Source organism: Salvelinus fontinalis, chromosome 6, assembly GCF_029448725.1.
Source record: "Salvelinus fontinalis isolate EN_2023a chromosome 6, ASM2944872v1, whole genome shotgun sequence".
In the NCBI taxonomy this organism is placed as follows: domain Eukaryota; kingdom Metazoa; phylum Chordata; class Actinopteri; order Salmoniformes; family Salmonidae; genus Salvelinus; species Salvelinus fontinalis.
This window is the reverse complement of record NC_074670.1, coordinates 53,121,261-53,146,765: the sequence shown is the minus strand read 5'-3', so window position 1 is coordinate 53,146,765 and position 25,505 is coordinate 53,121,261. Positions and strand designations below refer to the sequence as shown.

Sequence of the window (25,505 nt, the reverse complement as noted above, 5' to 3'; positions counted from 1 at the left end):
TCAATACAATTTAACCGGCAAATATATTGCTGGTATTACGGTACTACGCCGAATATGCCACAAAGAAGTCGAGACAAGTTGTTGTCAGACAATCGTGGCTCAATGTGTACAACACTGAAAGTATAGGGGAGGAAATCGATGTCTTTAAAAAATATATATATTAGATACTCGCAATAGACATGACGGAAATGTTTTCAAATCTGTATGGGCAAAATGAAGCTCAGGGACCTCCCGGATCATCGTCTTTGGGATTCGGACCGGGAAAACCACCACCGCCTCTGCCGCCAAATCAAGTCACGATGGCGGCTCAGATGCCACCTCAGCACGGGGATGAGGGGCCTGCTCTACGGAAGCCGGGAGCAATGAACGAACCTTTTTATTTACTGCGAGAGCTACCAGGTAAAGTTAACATTTCAGTGTAGGCAGTACGTAATGTTTATTCATACTTGTGTGGAATATTATTATTTGCTAGCTCTTTATGTTATTTTCTAATATTAACTAACATGTGTGGTAGCTGGTTACGAGTCCATTCAATAGACTGTAATGACCTGTAAAGGGGGCCGGCTTTAAACAGTTTACTCCGTTGGGTTCTCTAGAGCAGGGTTTCCCAAACTCGGTCCTGGCCCCCCTTGGGTGCACGTTTTGTTTTTTTCCCTGGCACTACACAGCTGATTCAAATAACCAACTCCTCATCAAACTTTGATTATTTGAAAAACTAAAACGTGCACCCAAGGGGGGACCCAGGACTGAGTTTGGGGAAACCCTGCTCTAGAGCTAGCTGGTTACTGACGAGTTAGCCCAGTGGGTAGTATATTAATTGATGGTGCATTCTGTAGGCCTAGCCCAAGTCTGTGCTTTGGTCAGTATGGAATGTAATCTAGTTTCTCTAGCAGATAGTGTTATCTTTGCTTTATACATTTTTAAGTGCACTTCCTAGTTTCTACATTAGCCATAACAAGTTACTCACTCTGGACCGTTGAATGGAACATTGACGTCTGTATGGATCTTGTTACTGTATTGACAGTGTCTTATCCTTTGTGTTTGCCCCACAGTGGGCAATGAGCTGACGGGCAACACCAACCTAATCACCCATTACAACCTGGAACACGCCTACAACAAGTTCTGTGGCAAGAAGGTTAAGGAGAAGCTCAGCAACTTCCTGCCAGAGTTACCAGGTGAACTACACACTCAGCACAGTTGCGCTGTTTACTTTGTGTGTGTTTTTGTCTGTGCATGTCAGTGATTTCTGTGGACCCATCACGCTGAGTATTCCCATACCTCACACACTTGCCTCTTCTCCATCTCTCCTCTGTCTCTGTGTAATCAGTGTCTCCGTTTTCACTTCTATTCTGTGCAGCAGGTAGCCTAGTGGTTAGAGCATTGGGCCAGTAACTGAAGGGTCACTGGTTCAAATACCCGAGGAGACATGGTGAAAAATCTGCCCATGTACCCTTGAACAAGTCACTTAACCCTAATTTGCTCAAGTATTACTATAGCTGACTCCCATTTCACTGCACCTATCCAGTCTGTGAAAATAGAACTGTTTTTTCTCTAGGTATGATAGACTGTCCTGGCACCCAGGATGGCAGTTCGTTGCGCTCTCTGATAGAGAAGCCTCCAGTGTGTGGCAACTCCTTCAGCCCTCTGACCGGAGCCAGCCTCACCGGCTTCAGACTGCACACCGGACCTGTAAACACACGCATACACACGCATACACACACACATACACGGAGAGTAACTGATTACAGGTAATCTGTTACTTTAACAGACTATTTAAAAATAATAAAATTATAGATACTTTTGAAAAACTAGATTACTTCTTGGATTAGTTTTAAATTCAGAAAGAATGTTTGCGAAAAAATGAATTCACACCTTTCAGTTTTCTCAGAGATATTCAATTCAGCATTGAAAAAAGACGCAGGTTTAAGTTTGTTCCACCTGAGTAAGTCTGGCCACAAGTCAGATACCACTATGGTAAAATGCGTTTGATGGATCCTTTTTTTCTTCTTCTAATACTTAAGGGGAAAGTTATCCAAAAGTAACTGAAAGTAATTTTGAAATCTTTTACGTTATTGAGTTTAGGTCATCTAAAAGTTACATCACTGATTACAAATTTGTGCATGTAACTGGAACGGATTATGTTTAGAAAGTAACCTACCCAACACTGCTCACACATTCTAGGGAACTTTATTAATCAACATTTGGCCGTATAATTTCTGTACTGTTAACGAAGATGGGAAGATGGTATAAACTCTCTGTGTTTGTGTTCCAGCTACCAGAGCAGTACAGACTGATGCACATCCAGCCCCCAAAGAAAAAGAGCAAAAACAAGCACAAACACCACCGACCACAAGATCCCATACCGCAAGGTAACACTCACACACGAACAGGTACTGACACACCACCATCCCACATCCTTTGAAACCCTTCCTTGTGTTTTTACAGAAACACCGTCAGACTCTGACCCCAAGAAGAAGAAGAAAAAGAGGGATGATGACCCCGATCGCAAGAAGAAAAAGAAGGACAAGAAAAAGAAGAAGGTAAGACATACTGGCCTGACCCACTATCTACCTCTTTCACTGATGTTTGGATATAGGAGGCCTAGGGGTTAGGAGGGAGGTGATTGATTTAGAGATGAAGCCAATGGCTATGGGTTGGGACTTTTTCTAGTGTTTGTGCCTCTTCTTGCAGAACCGCCACAGTCCGGACCACCCTGGCTTGGCTGGCTCTCAGCCCAACAGCAACAGCCTCCGATAGACCAGACAGACACTGTGTGTGTGTGTGTGTGTGTGTGTGAGGAGCAGCGAGTGAATGTGTTTGAAGAGAGTCAGGAACTGTTTGTGAGAATGTATGCAGATACGAGAGATTATGCATGTGTGAGAGAGGGATACGCAAATGTCTGTTTGTACTGTATGTGAGTTGGTGAGAAAGGTCACGTGTGTAGGTGGCAGATTGGATGTGCGCATGGTAGAGTAATGTTGTTACAGTATGACAGAAGGCCACTGTGATGTTCTGACTGAGTACAGTGCCTTCGGAAAGTATTCAAACCCCTTGACCTTTTCCACATTTTGTTACGTTAATTGAATCAATTTTAGAATAAGACAGTTTTTTCCCCCTCATCAATCTACACACAATACCCCATAATGACAAAGCAAAAACAGGTTTTTAGACATTTTTGATAATTTACAGTACCAGTCAAAAGTTTGGACACCTACTCATTCAAGAGTTTTTCTTTATTTTTTACTGTTTTCTACATTGTAGAATAATGGTGAAGACATCAAAACTATGAAATAACACATGAATCATGTAGTAACCAAAAAAGTGTTACTACATTTTGTATTTGATATTTTTCAAAGTAGCCACCCTTTGCCTTGATGACAGCTTTGCACACTTTTGGCATTCTCTCAACCAGCTTCACCTGGAATGCTTTTCCAACAGTTTTGAAGGAGTTAACGCATATGCTGAGCTCTAGTGCTTTACCTTCACTCTGTGGTCCAACTCATCCCAAACCATCTCAATTGAGTTCATCACTCTCCTCATCACTCTCCTTTTTGGTCAAATAGCCCTTATACAGCCTGGAGGTGTGTTTTGAGTCATTGTCCTGTTGAAAAAGAAATGATAGTCCCACAAAGCGTAAACCAGATTGGATGGCGTATCGCTGCAGAATGCTGTGGTAGCCATGCTGGTTAGGTGTGCCTTGAATTGTAAATATATCACAGTGTCACCAGAAAAGCACCATCACACCACCTCCTCCATGCTTCATGTGGGAACCACACATGCAGAGATCATTCGTTCACCTACTGCGTCTCACAAAGACACAGCGGTTAGAACCAAAAATCTCAAATTTGGACTCATAAGGTATTTCAGTTTTTTATTTTTAATACATTTGACAACATTTCTAAAAACCTCTTCACATTGTCATTATGGGGTATCGTGTGTGGATTGCTGAGGATGTTTTTATTTAATTTAATCCATTTTAGATTAAGGCTGTAACGTAATGTGAAAAACTAAAGCGGCCTGAATACTTTCCGAAGGCACTGTATATGATGTGTCCCTTTTTCATTTGGTTGGGATATTCTCTGACTACAAATTATATTCCAATAAACTTTGGTTATTATTGTACATGCTGCGTTGCTCCTCTTTCTGTTGTATGACATGCTGATTCAGTCTTGGGGATATGGTCTCTCATCCAGCTAAAGTGTGACTAGCGAAGTTGTGGTCAGGAAAATGCAGCAGCATGTGTTTGCAATCCGAAAACATCAATTCAACATTTTAATTTATATACGAATATTCTGCCAAGTACTCATTTGTTAGACTGTCAGGAATATCAAAGGGCACACACAGGACAGTTTCCTACATATTTGTTTATTTATTTGATGAGACTTAGTCCCCAGATGAGAGATGGCAGAAAAAAATGGCTTATCACTTCTGACACAACAAAGCTATAAAAGGAGCGTGACAGGGAGGGGATACAATACACTTCAGCTACATGCCCCTGAGGAAAAGTGCTGTACACTTAAAAAAACAGATATTTCATATGGCTTTGCTGCCCATAGCAGTAGAACGGCTCACACATTCTTTTGGTTGGTTTCCCAGGTGAAGTTTGGTATTGTCTGTCGCTGTGGTTTTACATTCAATTCTATGGCAGGTACAAAAACAACATATTTCAATCCCCCCTTCGTCACTATATGGTAATGATTCACATTAACAGATGCGTAATACAAATGCCTCAGACTATTCATATTGAGAACTTGTCTTTTAACAGTAAAGACAGTGTTGTGTTACACATCTCTATGTGGAGTGGAGCATTACTCTAGAAGCATTTGCATGAGAAATAAAACCTTGGCCCTACTTACACGGAGTGTACAAAACATTAGGAACACCTTCCTTATAGTGAGTTGCACTGCCCCCTTTTGCCCTCAGATCAGGCTCAATTCGTCGGGACATGGACTCTACAAGGTGTCGCAAGCATTCCACAGGGATAATGTCCCATTGTTGACTTCAATGCTTCCCACAATTGTGTTAAGTTGGTTGGATGTCCTTTGGGTGGTGGACCATTCTTGATTCACACTGGAAACTGTTGAGCGTGAAACCCTGCAGTGTTGCACTTGACACAAACCGGTGAGCCTGGCACCTATTACCATACCCCGTTCAAACGTACTTAAATACCTTGCCTTGCCCATTCACCCTCCGAAATGCACACACAATCTGTCTCAATTGTCTCAAGGCACAAAAGTACTTCTTTGACCGGTCTCCCCTTCATCTACACTGACTGAAGTGGATTTAACAGGTGACATCATAGCTTTCACCTGGACACTGTCATGGAAAGTGTTCTTAATGTTTTGTACACTCAGTATATACATGATCTCTAACCGGGTAGAGGACACAGCAAAAGCATACATAATCAGAATAGCAGTTATAATCATGGCATTACAATAATCCCCTTTCTAACACGTCTGCATAGAAAAGTTACAGACAGTTAATACATATTTAGGTATATGTAGTAAATACATATTGCTTTACACACAAGTTAATTCCTGGTCACAAAGCTGTAAAAGTATTTGACACATTGGATACATTACCATTGCATCTGTCTACTTTTCAAAATCAGTCTCAGCTTTGGGTGTCAAGTGTCACACTGTTTTCATGTTTTAAAACAAAATCTTGAAATGAGAGTTCAGTGGAGAATGACCGATTTGACTTCACTTCGTCAATCTTCAAACAATCTAGGCATAGAATATCTACGTTGTCTTTTGTCTGTATATGTTTATATTGTTTTAAAAATAAAATGATCATACCAAAAATAAAACATCTACATATTACATGGCTAATGAGGGATAAATTGACCAATGAAAAGACAAATCTACAAACACGGTACACTCACACAGGCACACAAATGGGTCTTGGTTGTAGAGAGACGGTTAGGGAATAGAAGAGGTAGTTAGTGTCTCTACAGTCGGTCTGTCTGTGAAAGAGTGAGCGCAAGAGCCAGCACATATGCATGTTGGTTTATGCGATAAGAGAAAGTTCGGAGAAAAATATGATTGCAATAAAAAAAGCAATGGCATAATATTTGGTATAACAAATTGTAGCATTCTTCCTGGCTGGGTGTCTGACTTCACCCAAGCCTCGTAGTACAACCTTATAACTATGCTATTCACATTTTCTTACATGTCATTTTGATACATCCTTCGCCTGTGACAAATTTGATTAACCGAAACAGAAACACTATCATTGTTTTGTTTCAGTAGAAGCTGCACAATTCATATCTGAATATCATTCTTTGGTGTTGTGTGTTCTTTATCAACATGGATTGAGAAATATTAAAAGAGTAACACGCCACTGAAGGGTCTTTCAAGGACCATAGAAGTCTTGGACTAGCCACACAGCAAATAAATCAACAACAACATTATGATAACTTATCAAGACAGTCCAATTCAAGCAGCTCCATTGACTAGTATTTGACATGTTAGTGGATCATGGTTGGAAGTTCTATGGTTTAGGGCTCTATTCAATCTGCCTCGCTGAAGCGATAGAAATGTCATGGTCATTTCCGATTGAGCCGACATACGCAGCGTTTACCGTGAATGCAGTCTGCGCCAACGTGGGAACATTGCCTTTAAATATCTTTTGGGCTTAGGCGTTGAACTTCCACGATACAGATTGAATGAAGCCATGAGGCAACAAAAACAGCAACATTAATAATGCTAACAATGCAAAAAAATAACATTTACTTGACGATATTGTGGTTAGTGATTTGGTGGATACCATGAACATTGATACAAATAATCCTACAGTTCCAAGAATCCTTAGCATTGCTCCAGAACCACTTCCTACGCTTACTGGATGCTGTGACCATTGCTACGGTGTTTGAGGCCGTTGATTTCTGAGTGGTTGAGAGCCTCTCTCTCCTGGCCAGTGGCATTCTTGTCCTGAGCCTCCTTCTCCTGGATCAGGTGTCTGCGATGGTAGAAAAGGTATCCAGGCAACAAAAAGCCAGCCAATGAGAAGAGGATCATGCCCAGGTTGATCTGATGCGGGGACAGAGATATGGGAAGTTAGACAAGTGAGGGGTTACAAAGTCTTGTACAGTATGGGTAACTGCACTGGAAAACTGAGCGTGTCTCTCACCCAGTAGGGATCTCCGTGCAGGGATCCCACCATGACGATGAAGAGAGGCTGCTGCAGCAGGGCGATCACAGCACTGATCATCGACTGCAGCCCAATCAGAGTTCCAAAGTGGTTAGAGGGGTATCTGAGAGAGAATGGGCAATTATTTCTCAAGTCAATTTCTGTATGTAAAGATGATGACGAAGTTGAGTACTTACACAGCAGCATAAAGGCCTCCACTACAGGAGTGGATGAAACCTCTGACAATGGTGTGGAGGATGAAGGTCAGGATCTACAGAGAGAGGAAGAGGGAAGGAGTGTGTTGACATTTGGAGGTGGGGTAGTATGTGCATTTGTGTGTGTTTGGTAACAAATGAACGAGGAAAACGTGTGTGTGTGTACCTGGAGCCGCAGGTTGTCTATCAGACAGCACACTCCGAACACCAGCAGTAGCAGATTGGTGAAGATGAAGGCTCTCATGGCATTAGTGATTTTCTGGATCTTTTTGTCTCTCGTCAGCCCGTCTGCTGGCCTGATTGGGATTGGACAGGGGAAAATGAGATAAGACATCTATCTACCTCTTACTTACATTCAGCCCCCCCCCCCTCTTTCTCACACCTCTTCTCTGTCTCTGTGTCTTTTCTGGTCTCGTCCACACAGTCCTTCATCCTCCAGTCCATAATGTAGCCAATCAGAGGACAGGTGACCAGACAGAGCAGCTGCAGGCTGCCGAAGATGGACGAGTAGAAACTCACTGGAAAGAGAAGGGAACACACATTTAGACACCCTGTGAGAAAGACCCAGCGGTATGATTTTACACTGAGGAGGGAACAAGTCAGAACTGATTGTTCTTGCCCAGAATTAGGCCTTTTATTTGCAAGTGGAGATAATAATAGCCGGCGTACGAGTATTAACAGAAAGAAAAAAAACTGGATCAAAACTTTAAACAAAACCCAGCAGCATGCCAACCTGTTCCCTGTCCTGTTTGACAAACAAGGAAGTGGCAGGTGCTTAAATACAAATGCTCAAAATGCAACAGCCAATGAGAACCAGTTTCACATCAGGATACTTGAATTTCAATATGCACATCCTCAGATGATAAACATGAATAACCTTAAGCAGACACATCAATAAAGGTTCTATCATTGCCTGAGCATAAATACTATAATTTTAACGGATAAACTACTACCAGATTACTGCCAATGAAAATCCTTGCGCTGGAACAGAACCCTGTTTAAATCAGAGGAAAACAAGGTGCCCATTTACATTTTTGAAGATTCACCTTAATGTTTCACTTGCTAAACGCGATCACATTACAGAGGTAACTTCTGATTGTTACATACATGATAAGAGAACAATGTTACCGGAAGACACACAACAATAGGTTTCGGCGCCAAACCAATTGCCGACGCTCGAAACGCAAACTCCTTAGGATATAAACTCAGCAAAAAAAATAAAAGTCCTCTCACTGTCAACTGCGTTAATTTTCAGCAAACTTAACATTTGTAAATATTGTATGAACATAACAAGATTCAACAACCGAGACAAACTGAACAAGTTCCAAGACATGTGACTAACAGAAATTTAATAATGTGTCCCTGAACAAAGGGGGGGATCAAAATCAAAAGTAACAGTCATTTCTGCTGTGGCCACCAGCTGCATTAAGTACTGCAGTGCATCTCCTCATGGACTACACCAGATTTGCCAGTCCTGTCTGGTCCAGCGACAGTGGGTTTGTGCCCATAGGCGACGTTGTTGCCGGTGATGTCTGGTGAGGACCTGCCTTACAACAGGCCTACAAGCCCTCAGTCCAGCCTCTCTCAGCCTATTGTGGACAGTCTGAGCACTGATGGAGGGATTGTGCGTTCCTGGTGTAACTCGGGCAGTTGTTGTTGCCATCCTGTACCTGTCCCGCAGGTGTGATGTTCGGATGTACCAATCCTGTGCAGGTGTTGTTACACGTGGTCAGCCACTGCGAGGATGATCAGCTGTCCGTCCTGTCTCCCTGTAGCGCTGTCTTAGGCCGTACGGACATTGCAATTTATTGTCCTGGCCACTTCTGCAGTCCTCACGCCTCCTTGCAGCATGCCTAAGGCACGTTCACGCAGATGTGCAGGGACCCTGGGCATCTTTCTTTTGGTGTTTTTCAGAGTCAGTAGAAAGGCCCCTTTAGTGTCCTAAGTTTTCATAACTGTGACCTTAATTGCTTACCGTCTGTAAGCTGCTAGTGGCTTAACGACTGTTCCACAGGTACATGTTCATTAATTGTTTATGGTTCATTGAACAAGCATGGGAAACAGTGTTTAAACCCTTTACAATGAATATCTTTGAAAGACAGGGTTCTGAAAAAGGGACGTTTCTTTTTATGCTGAGTTTATGTTTCTCTTCTTTAACAGATGCTCAGCAACAATTAAGACATCGAAATATCGCTAGTCCCACATTATGCCAATAAATACTGATTCTCAAACACTGTAAATCATTGTCAGTGTCTGGTTATTCATAATATCTTTAGATCAAATGATGGAAGACATGGGATGATCATCACACACCCATACACACACACATACACATGACAAGGACGCACACTTTCACCAGGAGACATTTCTCACCTTTCTCCTCTGCCTCGACGATCAAAACAGAGGCTAAGGAAAGAAAGGACAGGACAACTTGATTAGAACACATTTACATGGAGGGAATCATGATAGTGTGTTGGTTTGTCAGTTGACTGTCACGGTCTAGTTTGTCAGTTGACTGTCCCGGTCTGGTTTGTCAGTTGACTGTCACGGTCTGGTTTGTCAGTTTACTGTCACGGTCTGGTTTGTCAGTTGACTGTCACGGTCTGGTTTGTCAGTTGACTGTCACGGTCTAGTTTGTCAGTTGACTGTCACGGTCTGGTTTGTCAGTTGACTGTCACGGTCTGGTTTGTCAGTTGACTGTCACGGTCTGGTTTGTCAGTTGACTGTCACGGTCTGGTTTGTCAGTTGACTGTCACGGTCTGGTTTGTCAGTTGACTGTCACGGTCTGGTTTGTCAGTTGACTGTCACGGTCTGGTTTGTCAGTTGACTGTCACGGCCTGGTTTGTCAGTTGACTGTCACGGTCTGGTTTGTCAGTTGACTGTCACGGTCTGGTTTGTCAGTTGACTGTCACGGTCTGGTTTGTCAGTTGACTGTCACAGTCTGGTTTGTCAGTTGACTGTCACGGTCTGGTTTGTCAGTTGATTGTCACGGCCTGGTTTGTCAGTTGACTGTCACGGCCTGGTTTGTCAGTTGACTGTCACGGCCTGGTTTGTCAGTTGACTGTCACGGCCTGGTTTGTCAGTTGACTGTCACGGCCTGGTTTGTCAGTTGACTGTCACGGCCTGGTTTGTCAGTTGACAGTCACGGTCTGGTTTGTCAGTTGACAGTCACGGTCTGGTTTGTCAGTTGACTGTCACGGTCTGGTTTGTCAGTTGACTGTCACGGTCTGGTTTGTCAGTTGACTGTCACGGTCTGGTTTGTCAGTTGACTGTCACGGTCTGGTTTGTCAGTTGACTGTCACGGTCTGGTTTGTCAGTTGACTGTCACGGTCTGGTTTGTCAGTTGACTGTCACGGTCTGGTTTGTCAGTTGACTGTCACGGTCTGGTTTGTCAGTTGATTGTCACGGCCTGGTTTGTCAGTTGACTGTCAGTTAGTTTGTTTTGTCAGTTTACTGTCATGGTTTGGTTTGTCAGTTGGTGTGGTTAGTTTGTTACTCACAGTAAGGGTTGCCGTGGGTGACGAGGAACTCCAGCATCTTGTTCATGGCACCCATATAGAAAATGATCCTGAGCTGGGTCATCCCCATGGTAACTAGACTCCACAGGAAGATGGGCGAGAACACGGACCTACGGAATGGAATGGTGTCTGAGAGAGAGAGAGTTGGGCAGACAGTTAATATGGGTATATTGAATGTGTTTGTGAGCAAGAGCAGCATTCTGTTTTCAGGTGTGTGTTCTTGACTCACTCTGTGTTACGGCTGGGAGTTTCTCAGTGGAGTGTTTCAGGTCTCCATTCTTCTGACTCAAACTCTCCCCCACCCCCTTATGGTCTCCAGACACATCAGTCAATGCTAACTTCTTACTGAGGAGGAAAATAAAGAAAGTTGTTTATTTGCTTCGGTTATTCTTATGTTGGATTTCAGTATGGTAACATGATCATGTTTTCACATACAGTTGAAGTCGGAAGTTCACATACAGTTAGGTTGTAGTCATTAAAACTCGTTTTTCAACCACTCCACAAATGTCTTGTTAACAAACTAGAGTTTTGGGAAGTCGGTTAGGACATCTACTTTGTGCATGACACAAGTAATTTTTCCAACAATTGTTTACAGACAGATTATTTCACTGTATCACAATTCCAGTGGGTCAGAAGTTTAGATACACTAAGTTGACTGTGTCTTTAAACAGCTTGGAAAATTTCAGACAATTATGTCATGCCTTTAGAAGCTTCTGATAGGCTAATTGACATAATTTGAGTCAATTGGATGTGTACCTGTGGATGTATTTCAAGACCTACCTTCAAACTCAGTGCCTCTTTGCTTGACATCATGGGAAAATCAGCCAAGACCTCAGAAAATAAATTGTAGACCTCCACAAGTCTGGTTCATCCTTGGGAGCAATTTCCAAACGCCTGAAGGTACCACGTTTATCTGTACAAACAATAGTACGCAAGTATAAACACCATGGGAACACGCAGCCGCCATACCGCTCAGGAAGGAGATGCGTTCTGTCTCGTAGAGATTAACGTACTTTGGTGCGAAAAGTGCAAATCAATCCCAGAACAACAGTGAAGATGCTGGAGGAAACAGGTACAAAACTATCTATATCCACAGTAAAACGAGTCCTATGTCGACATAACCTAAAAGGCTTCTCAGCAAGGAAGAAGCCACTGCTTTTTGGTGAAATGTCCTCTGGTCTGATGAAACAAAAATAGAACTGTTTGGCCATAATGACCATCATTATGTTTGGAGGAAAAAGGGGGAGGCTTGCAAGCCAAAGAACACCATCCCAACCGTGAAGCACGGGGGTGGCAGCATCATGTTGTGGGGGGCTTGCTGCAAGAGGGACATCACAAAATAGATGGCATCATGAGGTAGGAAAATTATGTGGATATATTGAAGCAACATCTCAAGACATCAGTCAGGAAGTTAAAGCTTGGTCGCAAATGGGTCTTCCAAATGGACAATGACCCCAAGCAAACTTCAAAAGTTGTAGCAAAATGGCTTAAGGACAACAAAGTCAAGGTATTGGAGTGGCCATCACAAAGCCCTGACCTCAATCCCATAGAATATTTGTGGGCAGAACTGAAAAAGCATGTGCGAGCAAGGAGGCTTACAAACCTGACTCAGTTACACCAGCTCTGTCAGGAGGAATGGGCCAAAATTCACCCAACTTATTGTGGGAAGCTTGTGGAAGGCTACCCGAAACGTTTGACCCAAGTTAAACAAATTAAAGGCAATGCTACCAAATACCAATTGAGTGTATGTAAACTTCTGACCCACTGGGAATGTGATGAAAGAAATAAAAGCTCAAATAAATCATTCTCTCTACTATTATTCTGACATTTCACATTCTTAAAATAAAGTGGTGATCCTAGCTGACCTAAGACAAGGAATTTTTACTAGGATTAAATGTCAGGAATTGTGAAGAACTGAGTTTAAATGTATATGACTAAGGTGTATGTAAATTTCCGAATTCAACTATCTATATTGTTCAGCATTGCAGAAGTGTTATGATAAAACATATTATAATAGCCATTTTTTAATTAGTGCTCTGACGTAGTAGTAATGTTGTTTCAGTGTTGTACTGACATGTAGTCGACCTCGTCCGGCGTGGGCAAGGCCTCCACTGGCCAGTTGAAGAAACAGTTGAGGAAGACGAAGCCTGCTAGACCCGACCACACCCACATAATCACCCGGAACGACACGCCCGCATCATAGATCAGCTTACAGAGGGAGAGAACATGGGGTGTTATTAGTAGAGAAAAGTATAACTTACTTTGGACACTTCATTGACTTCTTCACATAACATATGAAGGCTGAACATGTATTCTATTTGTATGAGTGATACGAGGCAACAGTAACAAATGTGTGTCCATCTCTGACGACATCATCATGTTTACCCTGACTCCCGGGAAGGTGACGGCAGATGAGGCGTAGGAGCCAATCATGAAAGACATGATGGTAGAGGTCCGACTGCCAAACATGTTGGGTATCTGGAGGGAGAAAGGGATGGGGAACAGGGGATGAAGAAGAAAGAGAGAGATACATTCATGAACAGTCTCAAACATTGATCATTTGACCACAATCAATACATATTGCTACAATAGGCAGAACAGACACACTGCATTAGGAAAGTCTTGACTGAGTGCATTAGGAGTGCAGTAATGCAAGCTCACCAGCAGAGAGCACAATGGTATTGAGTAAAATATAAGCCCGACACAGGTTTACTACAGTACAGTATCTACAGAACCACTTTGGCAGAGGAAGTTTTATCATACTGAAAATACTTCTGATCATTTAAAAAAGTTTGATAAAGTTAATAATAGCCATTTCATAGAGGCAGAAGGAGTGAAGCATTATTACATCCTTTATTGAGACCCAATGATATTCATTACGAGTACTGTTCATGAGCTGGGCCATTCTCAGCACAGACTTTCTCTACGAGTCAACCATCCATCAGCCATGTGATTAACGACAATGCTCTGTACATTCTCTGGAATTATATGTGCATTCTCTGGAATCATATGTGTTATCTCATTGATGTCTTCACTATTATTCTACAATGTAGAAAATAGTAAAAATGAAGAAAAACCCTTGAATAAGTGGGTGTTCTAAAACTTTTGACCGGTAGTGTACATCAAACAAATGGTTTCCATGTGTTTGATGCCATTCCATTCGCTCCACTCTGGCCATTATTAGGAGCCGTCTTGCCCTCAGCAGCCTCCACTGCCGGCGAGCACATGGTAAAACTGTTCCTGGCCGTGTTCCGACATGACACTGGACTAGTAAAAGACACCTGAAACACCCGTCCTCATTGATGGGTTCCTAGAAGGCAAATATTTCACATCCTGGCGCAGACAACGTGTAACACTACAGATATACCAGGATGATCTCTGGCGGATTTTGGGAATGCTAGTGAGAGGGGCCATGTGCTAAAAAAACACAGACAAGATTGTATCTCTTACAAATGTCAAAGTAAAGTTAGTATAGCCGTGTTCAATACCAGTCTTGACCTTTGCCTGTAACTGTACAGCACAGTGAGACTGAGAGCGTCTTGGCTTCTGTGTGTGTGTGTGTGTGTGTGTGTGTAGGAGGCGATATTCCCACCGGTTCTCTGACAGAAGCCTAGAAAGCACACATTTAACATGTCCTTCAGGCACATGTGACTTCCCTTTTTGGCCAGCCAGGGTCCGTGGAAACACGTGAATTTAGGAGAGAGGAATGACCCAGCTGGTTTTACTGTCAGGTACATGGGAATTACTGGAAATGTTACACGGATATGAAAATACATTCTAGGATAGATAGAAAAGCTGTGAAAAGTGTGTGATGACTGACAAAGCAAATGTGTCTGAGAGAAACAAAGAGAAAGAGAGGGGGGGAGATGGAGTGAGACAAAACGGGTACTTGAGTCGATGTTAGGGTCCCTAAAGAAGGAGAATATACAGCTGTAGGCCTCCTCTCTCTCTAGAGTTTACAGGAAGCACTAAACCATGGCTGATTAGTAGTCTCTTCCTCTCTCTCGAAGGGCTCGGACACACCAATAGTGTTTGCCTGCCGAGAGTACTTTGCGAACTGAGTGCAAACCGGTCTTACATGTAGAATCGCACAAAAAATGGCAGATTTGAGCACGGATAAACGCCTGAATTGGAACACAGCGGCTGTACAGTAACATGCTTTACATGACATCAGAGCTCTGTCTCTGCGCTTCACAGTTTTTTTTTCAACATTAGGACTGTTTTCCTAAAAACAAACTGTCCGCTTCATGTTTTGTTTCCTTTGCTTCCTAGTATCATGATACTGGCTTAGTGACAACACTATTGCTAGTGCTAACTGGGCAAATTTAGCTAATTTTTTGTTGTCTGTGTGAGGGAAATGCTGTAGATTAAGAGGACTCTATGTATTTTGAAAGATGAGTCCATATCATAAAACTCCATGTCATATACAGTGTCAACGTTTCTGATCACTATATTTGATGTACAGTTACAAGAAGACATGGAGTCAACCCCTGGGTTGTTCTGTACAGACTGAGACCAAGTTTGTCTATTGTAAAGAAGATTCGCCGCGGCACAAGCAGCTGAATGCACACATGACTACTTTCTATGCTCACCAAACCTACGATCTGTTTCTCTGAACTGCATTGTGAAAGCCTAACACTGTAATATCATCTTTTATAACATAGCTAGTCATGTTGGCTTTAGAACAAGCATTCACATGATTCCCACCTGACCCAGATTGCGTAAAACAACAGTAATTGTGTGATGGCGGGGATGCAGGTTTTTGTTCAAACCAAAACAACTACAAGTGTGCTTGCTCTAGTTCCTCAACTACAGAGCTAAGACTTAGTTGAAGTCTCCTTTGACTCATAAAAGTGCATTGAAATTACTTTGTCATTTTTGTCTTATGTTGCACATACCCCACATTTTCCAGGAATATGCTTATCATGTTACTGAATGTATCAGAGTACTTTCAGATTTCCTGTAAATATAAAATGCACATCAAGTCAACAATGTTTGGATTCAGTCTTGTGTCAGGTGAACTGTTGTGTCCTCACCTTTTGGTCTAATAAATTCACATAATCTCCAAACTCTTTCAATTGCTACCATGGTTATCAATGTGTACAGTGCATTTGGAAAGTATTTAGACCCCTTCACTTTTTCCACAGTGTAATGGCGGCCTTCCCTCTCTTCACTAGAAGAAGGGGTGAAACAGGGATCGGACCAACACGCAGCGTAGCCAGTGCTCAACATGTTTAATTAACAACTACTGTGAACACTAAACAAATACAAAATAACAAAAGTGGCAAAACGATACAGACCTATCTGGTGCAGAACACAAACACAGAGACAGGAAACAACCACCCACAATCCAACACAAAACAAGCCACCTATATATGATTCGCAATCAGGGACAACGATTGACAGCTGCCTCTGATTGAGAACCATATTAGGCTGGACACAGAAACAGACAAACTAGACACACAACATAGAATTCCCACCCAGCTCACGTCCTGACCAACACTAAACAAGCAAAACACATAAGAACTATGGTCAGGACGTGACACACAGTCTTGTTGGTTTCAAATTTCTTCCATTTAAGAATGACGGAGACCACTGTGTTCTTGGGGACATCCTGCAGAAATTTTGGGTACCTTTCACCAGATCTGTGCCTCAATTACAAACCTCTCGCACTCTACGGACAATTCCTTTGACCTTGTGACTTGTTTTTTTTCTCTTACATGCACTGTCAACTGTGGGACCTTATATAGACAGGTGTGTGCCTTTCCAAATCATGTCCAATCAATTGAATTTACCACAGGTGGACTCCAATGAAATTGTAGAAACATCTCAAGGATGATCAATTTAAGCAGGATGCACCTGAGCTCAATTTCAAGTCTCGTAGCAAAGGGTTTGAATACATAAGTAAATAAGGTATTTCTGTTTTTAATTTTAATACAATTTCTTAACCTGTTTTCGCTTTGTCATTATGGGGCATTGTGTGTAGATTGATTAATTATTATATACAGTTGAAGTCAGAAGTTTACATACACCTTAGCCAAATACATTTAAACTCAGTAGCACAATTCCTGACATTTAATCCTAGTACAATTCCCTGTCGTAGCATTCTTTTAAATTGTTTATCTTGGGTCAAACGTTTCGGGTAGCCTTCAACAAGCTTCCCGTTGGGTGAATTTTGGCCCATTCCTCCTGACAGAGCTGGTGTAACTGAGTCAGTTTTGTAGGCCTCCTTGCTCGCACATGCTTTTTCAGTTATGCCCACACATTTTCGATAGGATTGAGGTCAGGGGTTTGTGATGGCCACTCCAATACCTTGACTTTGTTGTCCTTAAGCCATTTTGCCACAACTTTGGAAGTATTTATTTTTATTTAACCTTTATTTAACCAGGTAGGCAAGTTGAGAAGTTTTCATTTAAAATTGCGACCTGACCAAGATAAAGCAAAGCAGTTCGATACATTCAACAACAGAGTTACACATGGAGTAAAACAAACATACAGTCAATAATACAGTAGAAAAATAAGTCTATATACAATGTGAGCAAGTGAGGTGAGAAGGGAGGTGAAGGCAAAAAAAAGGCCATGGTGGCAAAGTAAAACACTGGAATGGTTGATTTGCAGTGGAAGAATGTGCAAAGTAGAGAGAAATAATGGGGTGCAAAGGAGCAAAATAAATAAATACAGTAGGGAAAGAGGTAGTTGTTTGGGCTAAATTATAGATGGGCTATGTACAGGTGGAGTAATCTGTGAACTGCTCTGACAGCTGGTGCTTAAAGCTAGTGAGGGAGATAAGTGTTTCCAGTATGCTTGGGGTCATTGTCCATTTGGAAGAACCATTTGCGACCAAGCTTTAACTTCCTGACTGATGTCTTGACATGTTGCTTCAATATATCCACATCATTTTCCTACCTCATGATGCCATCTATTTTGTGAAGTGCACTAGTCCCTCCTGCAGCAACGCACCCCCACAACATGATGCTGCCACCCCCGTGCTTCACGGTTGGGAAGGTGTTCTTTGGCTTGCAAGCCTCCCCCTTTTCCCTCCAAACATAACAATGGTCATTATGGCCAAAAAGTTATATTTTTGTTTCATCAGACCAGAGGGCATTTCTACAAAAAGTACAATCTTTGTCCCCATGTGCAGTTGTTAACCGTAGTCTGGCTTTTTTATGGACGGTTTTGGAGCATTGTCTTCTTCCTTGCTGAGCGGCCTTTCAGGTTGTGCCGATATAGAGGTATGACGACTGCGTGGTCCCATGGTGTTTATACTTGTGTACTATTGTTTGTACAGATGAACGTGGTACCTTCAGGCATTTGGAAATTGCTCCAAAGGATGAACCAGACTTGTGGTCTACAAGATGGCTGATTTCTTTTGATTTCCCCATAATATCAAGCAAAGAGGCACTGAGTTTGAATGTAGGCCTTGAAATACATCCACAGGCACACCTCCAATTAACTCAAAAGTTGTCAATTAGCCAATCAGAAGCTTCTAAAGCCATGACATCATTTTCTGGAATTTTCCAAGCTGTTTAAAGGCACAGTCAACTTAGTATCTAAACTTCTGACTCACAGGAATTGTGATACAGTGAAATAATCTGTCTGTAAACAATTGTTGGAAAAATTACTTGTGTCATGCACAAAGTAGATGTCCTAACCGACTTGCCAGAACTATAGTTTGTTAACAAGACATTTGTGGAGTGGTTGAAAAATGAGTTTTAATGACCCCAACCTAAGTGTATGTAAACCTCCCGACTTCAACTGTATTTTTTAAATCCAATTTAGAATACAATATACAGGGGGTAGTGGTACCGAGTCAATGTGTGGGGGTACAGGTTAGTCGAGGTAATATGTACATGTAAGTATGGATAAAACGACTATGAATAGATAATAAACAGCGAGTAGCAGCAGCGTAAAAAGGGAGGGGGGGGGGGGGGGTCAATGCAAATAGTCAGGGGAGATTGACTGTTAAAGCCATTTGATTAACTGTTACATTTTTAGGGCCTTCCTCTGACACCGCCTGGTATATAGGTCGTGGATGGCAGGAAGCTTGGCCCCAGTGATAAACTGGGCCGTACACATTACCCTCTGTAGCGCCTTGCAGTCGGATGCCGAGCAGTTGCCATACCAGGCAGTCGCATCTGACCGGCATACGCTTTTCATATTTATTCTGTAATAAACATTTCAATTTCACCCTATCAATAAAAGACAATTCCCACAAGTGTATAGCGTTAACCATAACTCAATATCACCCCTTCAACATCTACAGTATCTGTCAACCAAAACTCTGACGGAGGTTGTGTCACGATCGTCTTCTGGTGAATGAGTGGACCAAGGCCAGCGTGATAACAATACATATTCTTTAATGAAGACAAACAAAACACTTACAAACGAACAAAAACAACAAACGATCGTGAAGATAAACAAACTACGTACACACATGCAACATAGACATAGACAATTACCCACAATAGCCTAATGCCTATGGCTGCCTTAAATATGGCTCCCAATCAGAGACAATGAAAGACAGCTGTCTCTGATTGAGAACCATTCAGGCAACCATAGACTTACCTAGACACCTACACTAAACACAACCCCATAACATCTACAAAAAACCCTATACAATACAACCACCCAAGACGAGACAAATACACACAAACATTCCCCCTGTCACACCCTGACCTAACCAAAATATTACAGAAAACAAAGAATACTATGGCCAGGTCGTGACAGATTGGTAGAACAAGGTGTCTGCATTTGAAATAGAAAAGTGAAACTTTACAAGCAAGCAAGCAGTGTACCTTTACAATCTAATCTCCCTAAATAAATCTAATGTCCCTAAATAAATTGAATGTCCCTAAATCAATTGAATGTCTTTAAATAAATTGAATGTCCTAAATCAAGCCGCATGACATGACATCTATCTACCCACAATTCTGAGAATATGTGGTCTGAATCCAATGTAGGTTTCGTCTGTAAAGTTCACAATAAAACAGAGCTAAGCGTTAAATGTTGAATGGCAATCCCCTGGGCTCGACTAGAAAAACAATGGCATCAGGATAGAATGGAGAGATTGTTCAACAAACCAAACTGAAGTGACCTCCCTCATCAGGACTAAAACATTACAACCACAACAACATGGGCAGTGTTGCCACTACAACCACTGAAAGAGAAGGGCTGTCTCTGTCTGCGTGTGTCCTTGTGCCCCAGTGCTGACATAAGTTCTAACAACACCCTTATGAAACCCGGTCCACGCTGGTCCAGCCCAGCCCAGTTGGGGAACAGACCGGGGTCAGAGAGACAAATGGAGAGGAGTGAATGTCAATAAAGATTGATAGTGTTTGTTTGTGTGTGTGTGTGTGTGTGTGTGTGTGTGTGTGTGTGTGTGTGTGTGTGTGTGTGTGTGTGTGTGTGAGTGTGAGTGTGAGTGTGAGTGTGTGTTTGTGGAAAGCCATGCCACTGAGAAGGGGTGGGGTGGCAGGAGGACACAACTCCTCATGCCGAACAGTGTGTGTGCATTCTCTTTATTAGAGTTTGTGCCAAACTATGTGGGAGGCACTAGGGTTGTGAGTACAACAGAGAGAGAAAGGACAAACTGTCGTTTGATGTGTGTGACAGCATGCAGCAGGTATTTGTTTGTGAGCGTGATTGAAGGGGTGTGTGAATGTTTTGGACTGAGTGTTACAGTAAATATAGCTACACAAAGAGAGGTTGCTTAACTGGTCTGTCATCTAAAGCCAGGAGAAAAGTCAGAGGTTACAGGATTGCCTGAGGTCAACAGTACCTGACTAGACCTCTCTCAGTCTGTGTTGTGGTCTTTGTCTATGTGTTCCCCTAGTGTTTCTGGGGTTTCTGTGTGAGGACACACACATGGGGATCGAGGCAGTTCCGTGTTTGTTTTTGGATTTTTCCAGCTGACTAATATCAGCTAGAACAGAGAGAGTAAGATAAGAACTGCAGAAAGAGGGAGAGGGAGGAAGGGGGGGTAGAGAGAGGGTAGAGTGTGCCCTTGTGTGTTTTGGGTTAAGGTGGGTGTGTGACGAGTCAGGACTTGTGATTGGTGGAGGCACAAGTGGGACAATTTCCATCTGGGAAAAGGCATGTGCAACTCAGGCGCCAAAATACCCCCACACACACCCACACCACATAAACAATTTCATAAACAAATCCATAAACACTAAAAACTACCCTCCCTCAAAACCTGTTGGTGAATAACATACACTACCGTTCAATTGTTTGGGGTCACTTAGAAATGTCCTTGTTGTCCATGAAAACATACATAAAATTAGTTGCAAAATGAATAGGAAATATAGTCAAGATGTTGACAAGGTTATAAATAATGATTTTTAATTTAAAAAAAAATTGTGTCCTTCAAACTTTGCTTTCGTCAAAGAATCCGACAATGGCAGCAATTACAGCATTGCAGACCTTTGGCATTCTAGTTGTCAATTTGTTGAGGTAATCAGAAGAGATTTCACCTCATGCTTCCTGAAGCACATCCCACAAGTTGGATTGGCTTGATGGGCACTTCTTACGTACCATACGGTCAAGCTGCTCCCACAACAGCTCAATAGGGTTGAGATCCGGTGACTGTGCTGGCCACTCCATGACTGCTTCTTCCCTAAATAGTTCTTGCTGTAGGAGGAAATTGGCTCCAATTAAGCACCATCCACAGGGTATGGCATGGCGTTGCAAAATGGAGTGATAGCCTTCCTTCTTCAAGATCCCTTTTACCCTGTACAAATCTCCCACTTTACCACCAAAGCACCCGCAGACAAAACATTGCCTCCACCATGCCTGACAGATGGCGTCCAGCACTCCTCCAGCCCATTTTCATTTTCTCTGCGTCTCACGAATGTTCTTCTTTGTGATCCGAACACCTCAAACTTAGATTCGTCTGTCCATAACACTTTTTTTCCAATCTTCATCTGTCCAGTGTCTGTGTTCTTTTGCCCATCTTAATCTTTTATTTTTATTGGCCAGTCTGAGATATGGCTTTTTCTTTGCAACTTTGCCTAGAAGGCCAGCATCCCGGAGATGCCTCTTCACTGTTGACGCTGAGACTGGTGTTTTGCTGGTTCTATTTAATGAAGCTGCCAGTTGAGGACTTGTGAGGCATCTGTTTCTCAAACTATACACTCTAATGTACTTGTCCTCTTGCTCAGTTGTGCACTGGGGCCTCCCACTCCTCTTTCTATTCTGTTTAGAGACAGTTTGCGCTGTTCTGTGAAGGGAGTAGTACACAGCGTTGTATGCAATCTTGAGTTTCTTGGCAATTTCTCGCATGGAATAGCCTTAATTTCTCAGAACAAGAATATACTGATGAGTTTCAGAAGAAAGTTCTTTATTTCTGGCCATTTTGAGCCTGTAATCAAACCCACAAATGCTGATGCTCCAGATACTCAACTAGTCTAAAGAAAGACAGTTTTATTGCTTCTTTAATCAGAACAACAGTTTGTAGCTGAGCTAACATAATTGCAAAAGGGTTTTATAATGATCAATTAGCCTTTCAAAATGATAAACTAGGATTAGTTAACACAACGTGCCATTGGAACACAGGAGTGATGGTTGCTGATAATGGGCCTCTGTACGCCTATGTAGATATTCCATTAAAAATCAGCCGTTTCCAGCTGCAATAGTCATTTACAACATTAACAATGTCTACACTGTATTTCTGATCAATTTCATGTTATTTCACTGGTCAAATTTTTTAGCTTTTCTTTAAAAAATAAGGACATTTCTAAGTGACCCCAAACATTTGAACGGTAGTATATGGTAACACATGCCTACTGTACAGTAATTATAACACACACACAGGTGGCCCCAGACTAACACAGGCAAGGTACCTCATGTCCTATGACGTGCACACACACGCAAACAACTACCTCCCAGAAACAACACTCTGTCCTCTCAGGTCTATGACGCTAATGTTACGCTCGTTTAGAGAATGAGACCAAAGCGCAGCGTGGAAAGTGATATTTAATACTGAAAACACAGACAAAACAACAAAATATAAAAACAAACTTAAAGTTATGCAGGGCTAGACAGCAACTGTGCAAAAACAAGATCCCACAATCTAAGGTGGGAAAAAGGGCTGCCTAAGTATGATCCCCAATCAGAGACAACGATAAACAGCTGCCTCTGATTGGGAACCATACTAGGCCAACAAAAAAATAGAAACATAGATTTGCCCACCCAAGTCACACCCTGACCTAACCAAATAGAGAATAAAAAAGGCTCTCTAAGGTCAGGGCGTGACAGCTAACCACCCCATATTACTCAATCAATACTGGGAAATTCCTCTGTGCCGCAAAAACACCTTGTTGGCTCATCATACAAACAGGACAAAACTGAATGATATTGGTTTTTCAGTGATATGGGAAGCCAACATCCAGTAATCGAGGTCTTCAAGGACAACAGTGTTTGCTGCTTTTTTGATCCGAGGTAAACAGATGTGAGGATTTGCTGTTTTATCAACGACTTGAATAGAGCAAATATTGACTGGTGCATTGGACAAACTTAGACCAGATGGACTGGAGGTGTCACTAGTGTGTGTGTGTGTGTGTGTGTGTGTGTGTGTGTGTGTGTGTGTGTGTGTGTGTGTGTGTGTGTGTGTGTGTGTGTCTCACCGTAAGGGAGGTGAAGGTCAAGCAGATTCCTCCGAAGCCGTTGAAGGAGAGGGCCAGAAAGATGAGAGCAGAGAGCTCTGGGGAGAGAAAAGGAGATGGAGGAGGTAAAGAAATAATCCACAAAAAAAACTATATTTTGGTATTTTTTCATTAGTCCACTGTTGATACAGTCACAAAATGTTTCGCATGTCAGTGTGTTTTAAATATATACAATTTTCAAGTAATGTGACACATCATGATGATGACGCGTTTTACAAGTTACACTTTGCTTCTTAAAAGTCACATTTCTTGAAAACTTGATTGCTGACATGCAAAACATTTTGGGGCTAATGTGGACCAATGAAACAAATACCAACATATCGTTTTGAAGTCGATTATTTCTTTAAACACTGTTGACTAGGTGTATGAATAAGTGTATAGTCCACAGCAGGGGTCTCCAAACTAGTCTAGCATGAGAGCTACTTTAACAAAATCTAACATGTCGCAAGCTACACGTTTTTTTTTTATAGCTTTCAAATAGGCAAGTTCTTCTCTTCTCCTCTACCCTGCTACTGTTCCCTGGGTCCTTGGTGTACAAGAGATGTGTTTTCTGTTAACATACTTGGTAAAATAATGGTTAATAAACAAACTCTAAGGGGTCCACATAAAATAATGTTTTATATTTTCCTGAATTCAGTTCTCTGTTTTATTTTCTTTGTTCTGAGTCCATGCCCATGCTTAAATCACATCAGAAGACTATTTGTGAGGTCTGGGGAAAAAAAACATTTTTTTAAATATATTGTTTTATTATTATTTATTTTTTTTACCCCCTTTTCTCCCCAATTTTCATGGTATCCAATCGCTAGTAATTACTATCTTGTCTCATCGCTACAACTCCAGTACGGGGTCGGGAGAGACGAAGGTCGAAAGCCATGCGTCCGCCGAAACACAACCCAACCAAGCTGCACTGCTTCTTAACGCAGCGCGCCTCCAACCCGGAAGCCAGCCGCACCAATGTGTCGGAGGAAACACCGTGCACCTGGCGACCTTGGTTAGCGCGCACTGCACCCGGCCCGCCACAGGAGTCGCTGGTGCGCGATGAGACAAGGATATCCCTACCGGGCCAAACCCTCCCTAACCCGGACGACGCTAGGCCAATTGTGCGTCGCCCCACGGACCTCCCGGTCGCGGCCGGCTGCGACAGAGCTTGAGCGCGAACCCAGAGTCTCTGGTGGCGCAGTTAGCGCTGCGATGGCAAAATATAATTTTTTAGTCGATTTTCCCTTTAATTGAAATTGTTTGGTGGGGAATGGCTTTCTGTCTACCCACAAGACGGTTATCATTAGCATCCCTAACTGGCTACACACAAAATAGACTGACACGCACACCAAACAGACAGACGGGGGCAATATTGGCGGAAATTAATTGGCAGATATTGTGGCTAACCGGGGGTGGGATAATGTCAATATTGCTTTGATTGGATAGTAGCTGGGAGCTTTATGTTTATGACAGTTTGCGATGGAACTCATGAAAAAAATGCATGTACTTTCAGAATTGATTGGCGAGCTACTCAGATGTGGGCTGTGAGCTACAGGTAGCTTGTGCTCGACCTGTTGGAGACTCCTGGTCTACAGGTATCGACAAGTGGCAGTATGTGTGTGTGTCTGTATTTGTGCGTGCCTGTGGTGGGGATAATGTCTGTCACTTACGATGAGGATCGTACGCTGATATTGACATCATGGCACAAGAGAGACCAAAACAAAAACTGCAAAAAAGGAAGTTTCATTTTTAGATGGACATCCAGACCTAAAAAATACATTATTATACATTCATTAGCAAATAACAACTGTACATTTCAAGACAAGGAGGGAGATGAGAGCGGTGTACTAGTCAAATCTCTCTCTCTCTATTTGCTTTTTTCTTTCCCTTTTTTTCCGGAAGAGATTCCAACGAGGCAGAGGTTCTCCTCGAGCCATGTGTCTGTCATTACAGCATTCACACACCTCTTTTGTCTGTCACACATTCCTCATTACTCATAC

The 25,505-nt window shown here is 42.3% G+C and overlaps 2 protein-coding genes across 2 annotated transcripts in view; one reads left to right on the top strand and one right to left on the bottom strand.

Moving 5' to 3' along the window:
• The first annotated feature begins 57 nt into the window (after window positions 1-57).
• Window positions 58-4,122, top strand: med19a (mediator complex subunit 19a). Its single transcript, XM_055927069.1, has 6 exons — window positions 58-399; window positions 1,053-1,175; window positions 1,556-1,689; window positions 2,273-2,369; window positions 2,446-2,540; window positions 2,692-4,122. Exons 1-6 carry the CDS (start codon window positions 180-182, stop codon window positions 2,755-2,757), a joined length of 735 nt encoding a protein of 244 aa, XP_055783044.1. The 5' UTR covers window positions 58-179; the 3' UTR covers window positions 2,758-4,122.
• Window positions 4,123-5,659: 1,537 nt separating this feature from the next.
• Window positions 5,660-25,505, bottom strand: part of slc43a1a (solute carrier family 43 member 1a) — a 34,683-nt gene continuing 14,837 nt past the window's right edge. The window contains exons 4-15 of the mRNA XM_055927067.1: window positions 25,176-25,231; window positions 23,488-23,564; window positions 13,250-13,342; window positions 12,939-13,072; window positions 11,094-11,209; window positions 10,847-10,993; window positions 9,720-9,752; window positions 7,729-7,864; window positions 7,513-7,642; window positions 7,329-7,402; window positions 7,132-7,255; window positions 5,660-7,031 (exon numbers count right to left, since the gene is read on the bottom strand). Of these exons, the coding sequence (XP_055783042.1) occupies window positions 6,840-7,031; window positions 7,132-7,255; window positions 7,329-7,402; window positions 7,513-7,642; window positions 7,729-7,864; window positions 9,720-9,752; window positions 10,847-10,993; window positions 11,094-11,209; window positions 12,939-13,072; window positions 13,250-13,342; window positions 23,488-23,564; window positions 25,176-25,231 (1,312 nt within the window). The 3' untranslated portion in view covers window positions 5,660-6,839. The remainder of the gene's footprint in view (window positions 7,032-7,131; window positions 7,256-7,328; window positions 7,403-7,512; window positions 7,643-7,728; window positions 7,865-9,719; window positions 9,753-10,846; window positions 10,994-11,093; window positions 11,210-12,938; window positions 13,073-13,249; window positions 13,343-23,487; window positions 23,565-25,175; window positions 25,232-25,505) is intronic.